The sequence below is a fragment of the Polypterus senegalus genome, chromosome 4 (assembly GCF_016835505.1).
Source record: "Polypterus senegalus isolate Bchr_013 chromosome 4, ASM1683550v1, whole genome shotgun sequence".
NCBI lineage: Eukaryota > Metazoa > Chordata > Cladistia > Polypteriformes > Polypteridae > Polypterus > Polypterus senegalus.
The window spans coordinates 28,683,014-28,703,121 of record NC_053157.1 but is presented as its reverse complement, the minus strand read 5'-3'; the positions used below and the strand labels follow the sequence as shown (position 1 = coordinate 28,703,121).

At 40.7% G+C, this 20,108-nt stretch overlaps 1 protein-coding gene across 1 annotated transcript; it reads right to left on the bottom strand.

Moving 5' to 3' along the window:
* Positions 1-210: 210 nt before the first annotated feature.
* On the bottom strand, positions 211-18,856 carry lipg (lipase, endothelial). Its single transcript, XM_039750389.1, has 10 exons — positions 18,604-18,856; positions 13,353-13,546; positions 12,926-13,105; positions 11,357-11,468; positions 9,584-9,808; positions 7,391-7,630; positions 5,907-6,027; positions 5,437-5,655; positions 3,513-3,617; positions 211-1,525 (listed from the first exon to the last, which is right to left on the bottom strand). Exons 1-10 carry the CDS (start codon positions 18,695-18,697, stop codon positions 1,513-1,515), a joined length of 1,503 nt encoding a protein of 500 aa, XP_039606323.1. The 5' UTR covers positions 18,698-18,856; the 3' UTR covers positions 211-1,512.
* Between the last annotated feature and the right edge of the window lie 1,252 nt (positions 18,857-20,108).

Here is a 20,108-nt window from a genome sequence, read left to right as displayed (position 1 = left end):
ACTAAAGCATTTCAATGGCTCAGAAAGGAGACACTATCAACATTTTACTTTGGAATCCATTTTATTTTTTCTTCCTCTTTTTCACAAGTCTGTGGTTTCCCACCCACACCAAATCTTCCAACCCTCTTGCTCCTGGTGATCTTTATTTCACACCACTACAGCTCACAGAGCTGGCCTGGTTGTTAATTCAGGGATGTAGGGACTACATCATTAAATATTCAATAAATATACTTTATTAGAACTTTAAACACTTTCAGTCATTTTCACTCCGATAAGAAAAGCAGCAGGACACTTCTGTCCTCACAGGCCAGCTTGAGTAGCTGCCCTGAAATAGAAGCCATGGAATGTGCAGAAAGAGCCAAAGCCGTACACCATTGCTACTTCAACAAGCCCTCCACTGCATTTACAGAGTGCAGGGTGGGAGATTTAAATGTTACAACGACATTTCATTTCAGTGCATTAGATGTTGGGATGAGGAGCATTTCTAGTGACTTATAGGCCATTTAGGAGGAACTAAGAATATACAAGTATGATTTGAGTACCAAGCCTTCATTAGTAGATTAAGTTAATGGCTGGTGATATTCACAGCAATAAAATCTAAACAGAGGAATATATCCCACCTCCATGACCTTTGGAAAGTAGGAACTTCAATTTCATGGTTATCCTTCCCCAGCCATGCTGTCTAAAAACAAAGGAACAGTAAAATGGTTCATTCCCTTCGGACATGTGCTACACTATAACCCAATCTTGCTGGTAATAACGTGGTCCTAAAAAGGTACTAAAAGCTGGCACTGGAACTAGACATCCAAGCAATTGTACTCTAAAAGTATTATAAATGATTGAGTAGTAATGGAAGCAGATGTTCAGGGAAAGTCAAGTTTGCTATGCTGCAGCCCTGGCCCAGCTGGCTTCACCGATTAAGAGTACAGTGGGCCGATGTAACCCACATGGCTTGAACAGGCACTTCTCAGAGCTTTGCCAGTGAGGCACTCCAGTTCTGGTTAACCCGTTTCTTGGCTGCAACTGTAAGAGCCACAATTCACTTTAAGGGATGCTCCCCTTTCCAGTTCATTACAGATGAGTGCAGACTTCAAGGTGAAAAAGGAGGACAGGTATCCTGTTACAGCAGACATTGCTTTCAGAAACAGAGTCAAAGGACTATTGTAGATCAGAACAATTTACAAAAACCCACACTGAACAAAACAGGTATTTACATATATACAGAGCAATAACAAATAAATTAAGTAGAATTGTGGTTTATGAACACATTTGACCATAAAAATGCAATATATACACAGTATATTGGTTCAAGGTTCAGTTCAAGAGTGATAAGTGCCTTTTATGAAGTTTTAAATGGCCACAGCTCATGAGACATCCCATTGAACTGGGTGGACATTGTCTCCTGGTTTCATCCCTCAGAATGGTAAACTAAAGACACAGAAGTGTTGGGGACAGGAGAATATCCACTTGGTCTTGGCTCAGTTGTACCCAAAAAGTGCATCATCCTTCATATTAGAAGTATTGCCTAAAAAAAAAAGGGGAAAAAAAAAATGAAGTCCTTGCCCTCCAATCAGATCTCCACTATAATCTGCCTTCCAACCCTGTGCTAAAGTTCACAAATTAAACCATTTTATCTACCAGAATTCTGATTCTATTACCCATCAATTTAATCCATGTAGATCACACTTTAATACATTAAGTCATTGTAGTTCAAGAAAAAATTAGAATTTCCATGGAGGACTGGTCCTTCAGTCTAGGGATGCATTAGTTAACTGAAAACAGTTACAAGGGATAGGATGAATGTTTTTTTTAAACCTGTATATACAGTGGTGTGAAAAACTATTTGCCCCCTTCCCGATTTCTTATTCTTTTGCATGTTTGTCACACAAAATGTTTCTGATCAAAACACATTTAACCATTAGTCAAACATAACACAACTAAACACAAAATGCAGTTTTTAAATGTTTATTATTATTTAGGGAGAAAAAAAAATCCAAACCTACATGGCCCTGTGTGAAAAAGTAATTGCCCCCTGAACCTAATAAATGGTTGGGCCACCCTTAGCAGCAATAACTGCAATCAAGCGTTTGCGATAACTTGCAATGAGTCTTTTACAGCGCTCTAGAGGAATTTTGGCCCACTCATCTTTGCAGAATTTTTGTAATTCAGCTTTATTTGAGGGTTTTCTAGCATGAACCGCCTTTTTAAGGTCATGCCATAGCATCTCAATTGGATTCAGGTCAGGACTCTGACTAGGCCACTCCAAAGTCTTCATTTTGTTTTTCTTCAGCCATTCAGAGGTGGATTTGCTGGTGTGTTTTAGGTCATTGTCCTGTTGCAGCACCCAAGATCGCTTCAGCTTGAGTTGACGAACAGATGGCGGACATTCTCCTTCAGGATTTTTTGGTAGACCGTAGAATTCATGATTCCATCTATCACAGCAAGCCTTCCAGGTCCTGAAGCAGCAAAACAACCCCAGACCATCACACTACCACCACCATATTTTACTGTTGGTATGATGTTCTTTTTCTGAAATGCTGTGTTCCTTTTACGCCAGATGTAACGGGACATTTGCCTTCCAAAAAGTTCAACTTTTGTCTCATCAGTCCACAAGGTATTTTCCCCAAAAGTCTTGGCAATCATTGAGATGTTTCTTAGCAAAACTGAGATGAGCCCTAATGTTTCTTGCTTAACAGTGGTTTGCGTCTTGGAAATCTGCCATGGTGGCTGTTTTTGCCCAGCCTCTTTATGGTGGAGTCGTGAACACTGACCTTAATTGAGGCAAGTGAGGCCTGCAGTTCTTTAGACGTTGTCCTGGGGTCTTTTGTGACCTCTCGGATGAGTCGTCTCTGCGCTCTTGGGGTAATTTTGGTTGGCCGGCCACTCCTGGGAAGGTTCACCACTGTTCCATGTTTTTGCCATTTGTGGATAATGGCTCTCACTGTGGTTCGCTGGAGTCCCAAAGCTTTAGAAATGGCTTTATAACCTTTACCAGACTGATAGATCTCAATTACTTCTGTTCTCATTTGTTCCTGAATTTCTTTGGATCTTGGCATGATGTCTAGCTTTTGAGGTGCTTTTGGTCTACTTCTGTGTCAGGCAGCTCCTATTTAAGTGATTTCTTGATTGAAACAGGTGTGGCAGTAATCAGGCCTGGGGGTGGCTACAGAAATTGAACTCGGGTGTGATACACCACAGTTAGGTTATTTTTTAACAAGGGGGCAATTACTTTTCCACACAGGGCCATGCAGGTTTGGATTTTTCTCCCTAAATAATAAAAACCATCATTTAAAAACTGCATTTTGTGTTTGTGTTATATTTGACTAGTGCATGGTGGAAGTAAATGCATGTACACTTAAATCTCTCCCATGCTTTTTAGCATTAGTACAAGCCTAATCTGAATCTCTCAAAAGGTTATTCCAAATGTATAAAATAGGGTATACATCATACATTAGATGTGTACTTTGATTGGCTTGCACATTCCATTAATGTTAGATTAAAAACAGACTTGCCTTTTCCGATGCTTCGGTTCCCAGCCATCAGCACATTTTACAAATGTGAGCTCGCTCCCTGGAGTGATGTGTGTTACAGATGGCTCTTTGGCACAGAAAACATACCTATAGTTAAAAGAAAATGGATTAGTCACAGAACTCTTAATATTCCATAGCTTCAATCATGTCCCCTTTTTAAAAAACCACCCCACACCTAAATCCATAAATGCATCTACTGGTACATGTAAACTTGTCCTCATGTCCCAAATATAAATGCTCCTGGCACAGAATTTAATCCTTAAAATGCTCTCTTTATAATCTCTACACAAGCAGTTACAACAGGTGTAGGGTGGCATCAAAAGGAAAGCTGAATTGTGAACACAATAAGCCACAGTTTCAGCTGATGCACACCCTTTAGCAAATTGGCAATTTTTGTAGCCCTAACAATTAGAATATGGACTTCAATTCTGCATATAGCTTTTGTATACAGTGCATTAAGACCCCTTCAATTTTTACATTTTATGTGCCAGTCTAATTAGAGCGGTTTAAAATTCAACCCCAAGAGGAACACCCTAGAAAGACAAAGGGTTCAGGCAACAACTATTCATGCCTTTTGCTAGGCCACTTTAAATCTGGTTCAGGTACATCCTGTCCTGTTGGTAGGTTTCTACACCTTGTTGTTTGGACCCACTGTGGCAAATTTGACCATACAGGATTAGGAAAGGCACACCTGGTCCCACAATGTGTACCAAAGGCAAAAACCAAGCCATGAGGCCGCAGGAATTGCCTGCAGCTTATACAGGATTTTGTCAAGGACACTGATCTGGGGTGGTGGTATAACCTGCAATTCACAAGAGCATAGTGATCTCCATAAAATCTTAAAATGAAAGTCTGGACCCACCACAACTTTCCTAGGGCTGGCTGCCAAATGGTCACTGAGCTGCAGAGAACCCGTGTAAAGACAAGGAATTTCTAAAGGAACACTACAGTTCTGGACTTTATAGCACACAGATGGGTTTCATGTGTCACTTCTGAAGAAACTCAATTGGAAGTTAAAAGAAAAAATTGCCGCCAAACCGTTTCAGACTAGAGAATACTGTATTGTTTATTGTCTAACAGTTGTCTGGAGGAAACCAGGCGCCACTCATTTGTGCAATACCAACAGTGTGGCAACACACCAAGAGATAGTCCCTGCTGCAGAAAGAGAGAAAAAGTCGGGATTTAGGGAAAGCTGAACAGAAAAAAGTACAGAAATAGACTGGGCTGAAGGTTCACCCTTCAATAGGAGGGAGAAAAGGCAGGAGTGGCTTAGGGACAACTCTGGGAATGTCCTTGAGTGGCCCACCCAGAGACCATTCTAACATCTCTTGGAGAGACCTGAAAATTAGTCCACTGACTCCATCTAACCGGACATAGGCCAAGAAGATCTGAGAAAGGCAGAAAAAATCCTCAAATCCAGGTGTTAAGCAGCTGGTTGCATCATACCCAAGATGATTCCAGGCAGTACCTGCAGACAAAAGGTGCTTCAACCAAGTATGGAGCAAGCCGTCTGAATGCTTGGGTTAATTGGATATTTCAGTTTTGCTTCAATAAATTTAATACACATTTCTAAAATCCTGTTTCCCCCCACACCATTATTCAGGAGGTACTGGAAGTTGATTGAAGGCGCACAAGACTGCAACATAGCAGCCAATGTTAAAATGAAGGGGTCTGAATGCATAACCCCATTTTGTAAATAGTTTTAACAGTACTTATTCCAACGGTCAGTCACTGTACAAATCGCCAGTTAGCTAGTCATCATGTATCGCCTCAAATTGCAGCTTACTCCACACCAATGATTGCCACTTGAATCTTTGCATTTTAGAGATTCCCCAACGTGAAACAATGTAACAGACAGATTCAAAAGCAAACCCCCACTCATTAAAAGTCAGATACAAGTACTCACTTTTTCTGAGTTTCTCCAGCTTTCACTCTAATGCGTCGGACTTCAAGGACTCTGTTCTTGTTTGGGTCTTCATAAAATAAAGTCTTCATCTTCTTCCACATGGAAGTCCAAGACCAAGATGTGCCCTCCCATTTTAACTTGATCTCATGTAGCTCTCCAAGGTCCAGGTCAGTGAAGACCAAGAAAGAGTTGGTGTAGTTCAAACCAAGGCTGTCTGGACTTTAGGTGGAGGGTTGGGGAGAAAGGAGAAGTTAAAAATGTGGAATTTTTTTTTTTTTAATTTTGAGAGGGGGCACAACATGCAGTCATGATGAAGGGAATCTCCAAAATGTCACATTAGACCAGCTAGTATAGGACATTGAGAAAGCCATCCAAGCTTTGTACATGCATGTGAATATTCAACATTTCCAGTATTGTATTTGAATTTGCCAATGGAAAGATACAAATAAGAGTAATGTAGGTATACTCACAGCTGAACTGGCATATTTTCAGATTCATCAAAGGAGCCACTAAGTTTAACAAAGAGTGATGGGTCTTTATCTTCCATGTCAACTTTGCTGAAGACATGCATCTTCATCTGGTAGTGATACCCTTAAGAAAATGAAACCCAAGAATATTGAATCTTGTCAATATCTACACTTCAATAATCATAGCACTCAGGCACTGGAGAACAGTTCAGACTACCAGCTCATAACCACACCACCCTCAAGTTTCAACAGCTTGCCTGCAGGGCCATACGGATTGTCACACCCAAAAACAACAAACACCCCCAACCACTGGTGACTGGCACAGGATTTAGATGCATATATTTCAAGCTATATTGCACTGATTGAGATTAGATACTGCAAGGCAGACAGACAACATTCCTAAACCAGTCATTACTCAAGTCAGGTTAGAAGAGGTTTTAACCAAAATTGGTTTATTCAAGATCTTTACCAAAGATGTGGGACATTCTGCAAAATTTAGACCACAGGTTCTATTATAAATATTGCTAAATCAAAATAGATAAAGGCTTAACCCTGCAAGAAGCAAAACAAACTTCCTTAATTTAAAAAGGGGGAAAGCAGTTTTAGAACATGCTGCAGTAACCTACATATGTGTGTATATGAACTTTAAGGTTACTGCAGAGAGATCTATATCTATATAAAAAGTTAATTTTGGCAATGAAGCTGCTCAAATCCCAAGACAGGATTGGAGAAGGTTCAAGAGGGATAAGGGGTTTTACATAACAGCACAAGTAGCTGGGCGTCTAAAGAATCTAAAGCACCAGGATCACTTAATAAGGCCCGTGGATTTGTTCCAATATCAAGAGTGGCTGGGAAATGGACGAGTTCCTTTTCAGGGTTAGTTCCTGCCTTGTATCTAATGCAGCCAGGATAGATACCAGGTCCTGAAAGGGACAGAGTTGTAAGATTTTGCTTCCGATACCAATGGCCCAAGTTCCTACTTTTATTTTATACTGCTAGACTCATTTTACAAAGGCAACTCCTATACACTAACTAGTTATTAACAATGGAGTAATGGGATTTCTGGGACAATTTACCTCAAGGCAAAGTATTTCTGTCAAAGCAAACCCATCTAGCTAGGTCACTTTAACAGCAATACAATTATCCAAAATTTACACAAGTAGCTGCAGACACATCTTGCAAGGTTTAGATGGTTAAAATGTTGGCGCATTCCCTTCTCCAAATTGGCAGGCCATGAACAAGTAGAAGCAGCAGCATGCTAAATAAATTTTATTCCATTTAAAGAGGTGTAATAAGAGTAACCAACCGCATATAGTACTTAAAGGCCATTCCACACACAGATACAAAAAATTCAAAGGATTAAAATCCTGATATTTAAGAATGATTATTAGGTTACAAAATGCTTTACCATATATGAGACACCCCTTAAAATGAACTAGTCTGGAGCTCAAAGAAATGAAAGAAAAAGGACAAAAGTGGTTTAGTACCTGCATAAGGCATGTCGGCCCGTGTTTTAAGGTACATCTTGCTGTTCCTACGTGCTCTTTTCTTAACATTGTATCCCAGTTTACCACACCGGTTCTTTCGGCAGCTCAAGCAGATTCCCTTCTTAAACCGCCCAGGGTCTGTACATTCATAAGCAATGCTCTCATGGTCTTTGTGAAGAAGGGAGTCAACAAAGAGGAAGACTGATCGCTCATGCTCACATTGTACCACCTCTCCAAATGCTGGGAGGAAGAAAAAAAAAAAAAATTAAAAAAGCAGAATATACAAGGGATAGACCAGTTTGATTTGGTAGGGTTTATATCACTACAACCTCATACCAGGTTAAATTCTGTGGCCTACACTCAGTGAAGCAGCAAAGGTTAAAAGGCATTCTGTAAATCCACCAAGTGCAGCACATTTTGGAACACAACCTAAACCTTAAGGCTGCGCAGTTAAAATTGCCTGTTAAAGAATGGCGTGAATATGAAATATGCCAATCAATCAATATGGAGACCATAAGAACCAAGGATAAGTGACACCTACTGCTGGAGTACATCAATGCTATAAGGCCCATGAACAAAGCCAATATCACCATTTAAAACTCTCCAAAGCCCCAGAATCGTGTGCTGCACTACTACATGTATGCAGTCCACATGCCCTTCAACTCTGACCTATAGCCTCTCTCATAAGTCTAACATCTCATTGTTAATTAACATACTATATGAAAGTAGGACTGGAGAATTCAGTGGCACCACACTCAATTACCCTTGGACGAAGATTTGTCTATCCTTTGAACATTTAAGGGCATATTACATGTGGTGTAGTGGACAGTGGTTAGTGAGGTGGTCTCAAAGCTCCAGACCTGATCACTGTATCGAGTGCATTCTCATTGAAGACCAATCTTCCCTACAAATGTGGGTGCTCTACAAAAGGACTGGTTTCTTACGCAAAGCTTGTACCCAATCCTGCTGGAAGACTCCAGCCACCTCAAACAATTAGAAGATGGCCAAGGTCAGGAAAACAGTTAAAAATCAAAGTATGGATTAACTTATCTAGACACATTTATCACCCATTAGTAAAGCGTCTCACCACATAATTACTGGTGTGTTGTCCTGCACCATCTCACAGAAATTCTTGTGCCAAGTCAGAAAGATTTTATAGAATATTCACTACACCTTTTACACACAAACTGGCATAATTACTGGCCACCTTGATTTGGACAAAGTGAAGTTTTCAATCTAGGATTTTACTTAGAACCATGATCTGGAAATTTAGCTCAAGAGCAAAACTGTACATTTACACTTTTATTCCAATGACCATGCTCATCAAAACCAATCTGGTTCACATCATAAAGCAAATCCCATTTCCAAATTCAGGCTGCGATTAGCACTAGATCAAGGGTGCACTGGTAACTCATTCTGTGCCCGAGAACGTTTGTATCTAACCTTGAAGTCTAGTTCTTATGACTAGTGTGATCGCACTGTGTTGGTCAACCATACCGTGCCCTGGCCCAATTGGGTGTGCCCAAGCATGGTTCAGTAGCATTCGGGAACTTCGATCGCAGAGCATGGAAAACAGACAGAACGTCAATGATGCGACAAGTCAGAGTGCAATTATTCATTCAATACCATTAGAGTTAAAAGCAGGATTTTATTCTCACCATACACATGCACACGCATGAGTTGCAGTTGGCAAGAAATGCTGCAAATTCCTCTAACAAATTTGTCATAGGCGCAGCACAATTAACAGCAAAATGCTGTGCTGCATACCTAAAATGGAAGGTAGCACATTGCTACCCTACACAATTCCAAAACCAACAACCAAAAAATAAGGAAACATTGACATGCATGCCGTCACTCAGTGTTCAGATCTTGTTTTGGATTTACTCAACAATCACATGGTCATGACAAAAGCATTCCTGGGCTCAGAACATTAAGCACAGTGCGAGTGCAGGCCAGCAAGGAAGTGCAGGACACAATTATGCTTGGGCATGGCACAGAAAAAATATGCCTCGTGAGAGTACACCCTAACTAAAAATCATTAAGAATAGCTTCTTTATTACATGAATCACTATGCAGATTAAGCTAAAGTGTTGGTACGTGCTAAACTTTGGCTCACTTTGAGTATACGCCCTTACTTCCAGATAGATAAGCCTTTTTTTAAAAAAAAAAAAAAAAACACACACCACGACTTACCTCCTGCTGAAATGGTGGTCAGCATTTCTGTTAAGCCACAACCAGGCTGAATATCCCCACCATTTGGGTAAATGTCAATATGGCCAATGGGCTGCTGGATACCAATGCTGACACCCAGAGCCTCACGTGTGTAAGTATGCAGTACATCTACAAAGTTTGCATCATCTGGAGATAAGCGCTTGTGATCTTCAACTCCTTCAAACATGGGTCCTGCTGGGTCAAGACCTAGCAATGAGAAAAAAATATATATACCTATTTTACACAAGCATAAGGTGTACAAGTTAAATTTAAAAGCATGACAATCTAGAACTGCACAACTACCTTATTAGAAGAAAGCATCACACCTCATTTGTAACACAAGCTTATGCAGTAGACTAATCCACCATACACACCACATTCCCACATAAAAAGGGTCCACAACCTACTAAGTGAAAGTTTTCTGCCTTACAAGCCTTTTTCCTGGACATTTGCAACTAACAAATGGACATAAAATGCAAAAATTTGACGACAATTGTAAAAGTTTGTCGAAAGGACAATTACTGTATTATCACAAATACTGCATTATAGAAGGCCATGTGGATTTAAGCATCCAAAGCAATCATGTAGTGTCAAAGAGTTAAGCATCAAGAACAGTGATTTAAAAAAAGGTACCTCTTGCTCCATTTGAATATTACAATCAAAGCTTTAGGAGCAGGCCTTGATAAGAACTTTGAGGGCCTTTGTTAAAATTACTACTCTTACACTCGAGAAATCCGATTGTGTCCTTGGCCTTCAGATCTTTTAAAGTCAATGATTTACATGCAGAAAGCAGCATAAACATATTCCTTCGTGTCAGAGCTTCATTAGTTGAATATGATTTACATAGAACCTCTCCCATGCCCACAAATTTGCATGCAACAGCAAGCCACAGGCCCTGGACTTGGCAAGAAATCTCATAACATTCAGGATCTACAGTAGGCTGCTGGATTGAACATCCTGTGGTCAAATGATACTGAAGCAATAGAAATGGGATGGGGAGGACAACACACACACCACCAGAAGAGTGTTGTAGAATATCTCCTGGAGGATAAGGATTAACTTGACATTTTAAAAAAAAAAAGGTTTTAATTCAAGCCAAAAGTACAAAATGGCCCTTGATCAGCAGGTTAGAGGGACAAATTGGCAGCTTGATCCCATTATAATGTAGGAAGACAAAAGATCTCACAATGTTAAATATACCCAAATTTCAATTAGCAAAATTAGTTGGTTTCTGCACCTTGCATCTCAATGTTGACAATGGCAACATGAAGCTAATGTTTAACATTTGATACTGAAAGAAAAAGCGTAACAAGCATGTCCTTAGCCAAGTAGAATCATGCAAAGCGTTGCATTCAAGTGCAAAACAAAATGCCATGCAGGCCAAAATGGTTACCCACAACTTCTACGGCCAAGGCATCAACGCTTTGGAGAGGACTTAATTAGCTTGGAATAAAAAGTACACCGCATTTAATAGGCATTGTGACGATTACAGAACTACGAGAGGCAGAGCTTCCTCTAGCAGCAGCCCTCTATGAGAGGCTAGCCATTCAGACAACTTCACTGTTGTAATGAGTGATCTTGTCGTTTACCACATGCAGATCAAATCAAGCCAAAAATCTGCCAGTTTAGTGCTGCTAATTATCATACCTCATACCATGTTTTTAGGGATGGAGACTAACCGGGGGGTGTGGGGTGGCCGTGGGAAGAAATATAGCACATAACCACCAATTAAAAAAAAAAAAAAATTATAAATACCAGTTATTCGTCCAATGGTCCCATTCACATAATTGCCGGCAAAGCCTGCAACATGGGCTCCTAGACTGTAGCCAATGATGTGAATGTTCTGAAGAGAAATATTGAGTTCCACCTGAAAGGACAAAATTCGTAAATTCAAATAGTAAGCTACTTTGAATAGTTTTATAAAAAAAGGTCACTAGGGTGAACATTTACTCTCCTACTTGGCACTTAACTTCAATGGTTTATCATCACAGTACTGAAACACTCCATAGCAGAACATTTCAGTCCCATTTAGTGAAGGGCAGATTAAGTTCATAACAGCCTGTCAGCTCAATCATGACCACTACTGTGAAATTACTATTTTCATTATTAATAGAAATAAGAGCATCATGGCAGCATCAGGCAAAGGCAGGATTTTGTTCAGACTAGAGGACCACACCACAAAATTACAATAACTTCCACATTATCGTGAAAGTGTGAGGCTTCGCCAAGCTGTGAGAAAATCTTGTTAAAATCATGTTTGAATTAGGTTTTAAATGAACTTGTGTCTTATCTACAGAAATGATGGGGGGCATTGGGGAGAGAGAATATAATTATAATTATCGGGGAGGAGAAAAACTCCACACATGGACAAACAGCACATAATCCATCTGAGGTACAGTTTAACAGGAACCATTAATCCAGAAACTGAAGAGCATTTTAAAAGTCTCTTGTTTGGAGGTTGTCCATTTCCTCACAGACCAGTGATCTGAACATTAACTCAAATCCAGAACTATTGGAATAATCAAGTCAATGACTTGTCATTGACACTAGCAAGGACAAAAAGATCTACTGCGAAGTGAACAGGTCATCCACACTTAATAATCCAATAGTACTGCCACATGACCTACAGAACAACGTCTGCATTTCACAATGAAGTTTTTAGAAAAGTCCTACTATACAAGGTAGATCAAAATACTGCAACACTTCCAATTAAGCACAAGGATGTGGGGGAGAAAAAAAAAAAAACAAACTTAATCGGGGATAGAGAATATATATATATATATATAATGTTTTAATTGAGAGAGTCTAGGTGAGCTTGCTGGGCTGGACAGCCTGTTCTCATTTTTCTATTGCAAAATCCAACATGCCAATTGTATATTTCAGTGATGCCCTATACATTAAACATTCTATGGAGTCTGATGGCAAAGGAACCCTTAACCAGTATTCGACAGTAAGTGTAAATTGAGACAATGCCTTTGATTAAAGTCAGTGATGCTGTTCAGGTACACGAATTTTGGGATCCGAAGAAAGTCAGAGTCCTGATGTGGTTGAGGTGGTGTGGCAGAATGGGATCCAGACCACTACAAGAAAATATTTTTGCTCTATAAAAACAAAATTAAAGCAAGTAATTACAGTACTTGCTAGAATTCCCATGAGCATTTAGACACTACAATAATGCTGTAGCAATAATTGCCAATAGTTTTTTCTGGGCAATCTTCATGTTTTAACCCAAGGAGCAGTCTGTGCAAAATTAAGTCATACTTTGCTCCCCAAACTCCTAAAAGGAACCAGATTGTGTATCAGGAGCAAGATAAAGAAGTTCACCTGTAACCAGTCAAGAAAATGAGCAATAGTGCTTCCGACAGCTTTGGTGTTGTTGACTGCATTGGGGTAGTGCTGATGAGCAAGGACAAGCCAGTCTACGGTAACAACATTGGCATCTCTCTCACGCTGCTGTAGAGCAAACACCAGTTTTTCAAACCACTCTGGCAACAGTCCACTAATCTGCAGAATGAAAACAAGTCATCATTAGTCTAAAATGCTGCTTTGACCACTTGAGAACTGTCAGGATACTGCTTAAGGAAGGGGAACCCTGGCTGAGGTACAAACAACGGAACTTAGAAACAATTTATTAAACCTTTCACCAACCCAGTTTCATACCAAAAGGGTTTACAGAAGTGCCAGGGTACATTAAAGCATATAATCTAATAATGGATATTAGAAGACCAGTTTATACCATCAATATACTTACAGTCCAACCATGAACCACAAAGAACGTCTTTGCTGTTGCATTGAAGCCACACTCGTCAAGACAATCTCGCTGGCCCAGGCTGAGCAAGCACCCATGACTCTCACCCTCATGGGTGGTCTTCAAACGAAACTTAACAGAGGTATCGTCAATTACAGTGCCATTCTCATCCTCCAGGAGCTCAGAAATGGTGTCATCTATAAAGAGACAGACAAAATTGGGTTCTTCATACTTTGAAATGGAACCTCAGTTAACTTAAACATTAACATTTTTGGTTCATTAAAACCTTTGGTCAATTTCCTGGAGAGGGAGTATGGCAAACTAAATACACAGGTACAAAAAAAGTTACTCAACAAACTTTGGCCATGGCATTTAAAGAACAAAATCTAAATTTCAGTACAGTTCACCCAAAATTGTGTTGTCCAAACTTTTAGGGGGCACCACTCAGGACTCATGTAATACCAATATTAGCCGTATCCCTCCACAACATTCAAATTCCTGCCCAACAGGTTTTGGAGTTTGATATTCTCCCTGGGGCAGCATGGTGGCACAGTGGGTAGCACTGCTTCCTCGCAGTTAGGATACCTGGTTTCGCTTCCCGGGTCCTCCCTGTGTGGAGTTTGCATGTTCTCCCTGTGTCTGTGTGGGTTTCCTCTGGGCACTCCGGTTTCCTCCCACAGTCCACAGACATGCAGGCTAGGTGGATTGGCGATTCTAAATTGGCCCTAGTGTGTGTGTGTGTGTGTGTGTCCTGCAGTGGGTTGGCACCCTGCCTGGGATTGATTCCTGCCTTGTGCCCTGTGTTGACTGGGATTGGCTCCAGCTGAACCCGTGACCCGGTTTTCAGATTCAGCGGATTGGATAATATTATCCCCATGTTTGCATGGAGCAGTATTGTGGTTCATCTTCCACATCCAATGTGGTTTAAATTGACTGTTAAATTCTCTTTTACTATTCTACATCACTGAGAAGGATTGCTTGAATTTAGGAAACTAGGTTGAGTAGCCATTTAAAGTTGCTGATAGAACCACTGCATCCTTATACACCAATAAGTCACAGGTGAAGTAAACTACATTGATTATCTCAGTACAGTGGCACCTGCCAAGAGGTGGGATATATTAAGCAGCAATTGAACAGTCAGTTCTGGTAAGTGATTTGTTGGAAACAGGAATAGTGGGTAAGTGCAAGAATCCAAGTGACTTTGACAAGGGCCAGGATTGTGGTGGCTAGATGACTGGGTCAGGTCATATCCAAAAACGGCAGGTCTTGCGAGGCACTTCTGGTAGGCAATGGTTAGTGCCTACCAAAAGTGGTCCAAGAAAGGACAAATCCGTGAACCAGCAATAGGATCATGGGCACCCAAGGCTCAATGACATGTGTGGGGAGTGAAGGCTAGCCCTATGGTCTGATTCCACTGACTCAGAGGCCCCACCTTGCAATTTTATAACAGTTAAAAGAATCGGCTACTAATATCTTGGTACCAGATATCACAGGACTCACTCAGAGGTCTTGTTTAGTCCATGCCTCAAACACCGTTTTGGTGGTATTAGGCAGGTGATTTTAATGTTGTGGCTGATTGGTGTATAAATTACAAGTCCATCCATTCATTTTCCAACCCGCTGAATCCGAACACAGGGTCACGGGGTCTGCTGGAGCCAATCCCAGCCAACAGGGCACAAGGAAGGAACCAATCCTGGGCAGGACACGCACACAAACACCAAGCACACACTAGGGCCAATTTAGAATCGCCAGTCTACCTAACCGGCATGTCTTTGGACTGTGGGAGGAAACCGGAGCGCCCGGAGGAAACCCACGCAGACACGGGGAGAACATGCAAACTCCACGCAGGGAGGACCCGGGAAGCGAACCCAGGTCTCCTAACTACGCACCGCGCCGCCTAAATTACAAGTCTTCCACGTAATTGTCCATGTAACCTCTAGTTTAAAGATCCACACTAATGAAAGCAATTTAACGATCTGTCCCAAGGCTGTGGAAAAGATCCAAAAGTCTAGTCAGGAGTCTAGACATGAAACTACATAAAAAAAAAAATAAAACTGGTCTATGGGATTTCAAGCAGAATGACATCAATATGCAGTTTGCAAGAAGAGATAAAGGAGAATTCCAGGGGTGACTAGTAGTGTACATCCGACCAATTTCATGACTTTGCTACTACCCTGCCCCCTACCTGATGCATACTAATCGCTGCAGTTAAATGTAGTAAGCAAACATTTCGAGATCACACGAGTGGCAGGTTAGTTCGTCAATTCGTCAACCGGTGGTCACTTCCCTTCATTGTAAAGGGTACCCTAAGACCGACCCGTCCCAGAGTTTGGATATGCAGCAATGAAACAGCACCACTCCCTGGACAGACCCTGTACAGGATACAGGCGTCTAGTCAATGACTAAAATAATGCATTGCATGGTGTTAAAATAAAAACGCAGTCTGTTTTAATAAGAATTGATTTGAATGTGTATAATCGGGTGGAGGGATAGCGTCTAGCATCAATATGCCCGAAATTTGCCTTTTCCATTGCGGAATACATCTGCACACCTCAAACGGAGTCACTGTAAAATTAAAAAAATTACCCAACATTTAGATGTTTGGGATCCAAGAAGCAACCTGTTAATAGAGCGATTCTAGACTGGCATCCAGGCAGAACACGTCCTGGAAGCCGTATGGCTCGAGTGCCAACTACACGCCCTGCAGCCGCACTCAATACTGTATCTCAAAGATGCATCAACCCTAAATGAGATACGCCCATCCAGAGGGTCGCCGGCCTCCCACATTCAGATGAGTTTAATTTCATAACGTTGATCCAAATTGCTCAAAACAAATGCCCGACAGGGTAAATCGTTTTGTACAGAAACGCTTCCGCGTTAAAACGTCCGGAAACAACCAAAATATGCATGCATAGGTTTTCGAAGTCCTGGCTAATCATCATAACACTCAGGACTACCTCAATTCTAAAAACCAGCGCCTCTTGCATTGCAGACGATACGGACACTTCCGGGCGTGATCACACACCTGGAGGGCTCATTGACTAAGATACTGGCAAATATTGAAGGGCTTCACACCTCCATCAACGTGACGTCTGCTCTGCCTTGCGATGCCTCCTGCACAGAAGCTGTACTTTGAACCTGGTCAGCGCGAGTCCTCGGAGACCCGGTCTCCTCTTAAAAGTACACATTAGCTGGCAACCCATCTGAGCAAGAGCAAGCAAATGTGGGAGCGCCCAGCTACCTTGTTCACATTGTTGTCGGGTTTCGTTTTGAAGAAGGCCAAGAAAAAGTTAAGGCATTGTATCCACATTCATTTCAATCACAAGTCCGCGTTTAGAAAATAACCGGGGCCACCGTGTACTCCCTAATTAAAATAAAATGCGTGTTAATCCAAAGTTTAGAGGAATCGGGCGCTTGACTTTTACATGTACAATTTAGACATGAAACCGAATCGTAGCGTCTACTAGATATCTAGCAAACTATCGTTTAGTTTAACCGCGGCTCCCAAATGTCGTTTCTGCTGCAGACGGTTTTTCGCTGCAATAAAATGTGAAAACGCAGACGTCGATTACAGATTTTAATTTCAACGACTCTTTAAAAAGGTAGAAACTGGAATTGCACATTTGCAATAATAGGTTTTGCTTTGCAAGATTTTAAAGTTGTTCACATAGTGTGGTTGCGACGAAGAAGCATTCAGTTTGCACCTGTACCTGCTCTCATCATCAATACTATTTGGTTACAATTAGCCACACTTCCTTCCTAAATTGATCTTTCAAAGTGCTTTATAAATATAACCGATGCACCGACAGCGTCAGAACGAGTTCGGAAAATATGAACAGGTAATCCAATTTCTTGACTACTACAGCAGAAACAAGCTTCCAGAATCTTTAATGGGCTGGATGCGCCCGTGTATTAAAAGCTACAGATACACTCATACTTAGTCGAGTCCGTTTCATCAGTGGTGAAAGTCGAAAGCAGTTTGAACCCAGCACCGGGTACACATACACAAATAACTCAAAACAGTCTCAAACTCACTTTGTCAAGGTCTGGGGCACAAATTGCCAGAGCCTATCCTAGTCACCAATGGGCACAAGGCAGGAATCAGTCAGGACAGCACCACTCCACACGCATCTCAAGTTTTCCCCAGTTTTTTTTTTTTTAACGGAGTTAGACTTAATTACTACAGTATGTTAATGAAAATTGTAGATCTCGTAATTTGTGGGCAAAATTGAGAATCATTTGCTAAATATTGACACGTCGTTTTAAGATCGTGAAGCACGCTATAGAGAACGAAAAAATTGCCACGTGGAAAGGAATAACCAGCCTTCATAGGCCAATTGTGACAAAAAAAGTAACAACAATGTGTATTAAATCCCAGTTAACATAATCCCGATTGATTGGTTTTCCCAATTTTAATTAAATACACACTTGGAATAAAAGAGCGCGGTCAGAGGTGAATTAATTCGGAGCTGCATCTTCCATCACAGCAGTGCAGCCTAGTGGTTAAACTACAAGATTATACGACTGGATTTGGCAGTTCAGGCGACCTGCGTACGTCATCGAACCTGTATATGGACACACCCGATTTATTCCTTAAATAAATAAAATAATGACCCCAACTACGCGCGCGTCACTTAGTTTCGGATTAATCGATGATCCCGATCGTACACACACCCGTTTAGTTTGGTGTCCTGCACCATTGTTCCATACATGACAACACATACATCAACCCGGTTTGTTATTGCAGGTAAAACGAGCCCACAAAACCTGGAATGTTAAGCGCACAGTCCACCTCATTACAGGCACGATCTAGCAGAAAAAAGCCATACTGTAGAATAGTTATATATACACGGACAGAATTAAAACAAACCAAATACTGAAAGAAATTAAAGTATTCGCCGACTAAAGTGTGCAAGGCGAACCCACCTTCGCTATTAAAATGGTCAGTAGCAAAAGATTCATCCAAAGTTCGAAATTTTGCTCTTTTAAATATGCGAGACTATGTCAGACTGTTGAAACAATGCAATTTTAATGCAGTTTTTACAACCCAAAACTACACTGTAAGCCCAGACACCTTATCAGATAATCACCGGACACTTCCGAATTTAGTTTGCCTCCTTGAACTTGATGACACACGTGGCTCCAGGGTAGTAAAGGCAAGCTGGCGGTTCCATTACCGCCAAAGAAGCAGCACCGTATCGCAAAGCCAACGAGTTTAAATTCCAAAAAAAGCTGTAATTTAACGCCGTCTTACCTTTGAAAAGACTCTGCTTCTCAAGTTCAGAAGGTAAAACGGCTACAAAGCAAAACAGAAAAATTACTTTCCCTAGGCTGAAGATTGTTTCCATTTTTAGGAGATGAATTGAATGTCTTCAAAGTTACAAAAATAAATAAATATATTTACAAACTCTCGGCTATTCCACGGGAATAAACGATACACGCCGAACAGGAGAAGGGTGAAAAAGAAAACCAACCTCCCGCTCCCCCAGACTTAAAAAGGCACTGTCAGGCAATGTGCTCATTGGAGTTTTTAAATAGTTTCTCTCTTTTGTCATCTGATCATCGCCCCACAATTTAAGCATATCATTGGTCAAGCCCCCATGCTACGTCCGAAAGGCGGGCACTCAAAGATGAATGAATGAAACTCAACTCGAAATGTGAACTTGCTTCTATAAAGTGTTAAATGGTAAAAATGGCGTATGTATATTAAATAATTAAGAAACCAAAAACAAATTCTTGAGTATAAGCACTGAGGGAAGAAAGGTGCTATAAAAGTATGATAAATACACATAATAAATATAAAAAGATCGACTAGTTACGCAAAAAATAACATATTTAAATATTTTGCAATGCAACTTCCCACTGAACGATAGCCAATTGTAAAAAAGACGTCAGTGCTACTCTCATTTATACATTTATAATCAAAGAAATTCGTAAAATCATTAGATACATACCGTTAAAAATGTCCAAAACACGTATTAAATTCAAGGGATTAGTAAAAATGCGTCTTACATTTTTAAGAATTATAGAACAACGATCTTAATAGGAAACAACACTTTATGGCTCTAGTTGGCAACAGAGATGCGCCGTGTGGTTTGTCTTCATCAGATAAAAACTTCCAACACTGAACTACACACTGTGTTGTAAAATGTCAAAAAGAATTTGCAAATAAGTTAAGATTTAATTCGTATCAAGCTGTATCGCATTTTACAGTTTTTGATGATAGGTTTCTGTTGTGCCCAGGATGAATGCTTTTATACTTAAGGCTATAAACGTTGTTTATAAGGCTATAAACTTAAGGCGACAAACGTTGGACGTAATAACAGGGCAGATTTAAATATTAGCTGACCTAAGTCTCTTAACCTATAGTGCGCGAAATTTCTTATATTTGTATTACCACTTACAAGACATCTTTCCAGTAAAATTAAACAAAATAAACGAATACATAAATTACTGTGGAAATTGTATATTGTGCCAATAATCTGAATTTACTTCATGTCCAACATTAAATCTGTGCATCAAAACGCGTGTTGTTTATGTATCCGTGTGTGTGGGGGGGGTGGGTGCGTGCGTTCACCTCGCTATGGATAGGCGCCCTGTCCAGGGATTGGTCCTGCCTTACGCCCGATGCATGTTGGGATTGGTCCCAGCTTCCCCGACACTGTGCAGCCAAAGCGGGTTTAAAACTGGGTGGACGGATAGAATACTGTAATGTTTTATAACTCGCACATATACAGCGATTTTATTTGAAATTTTATT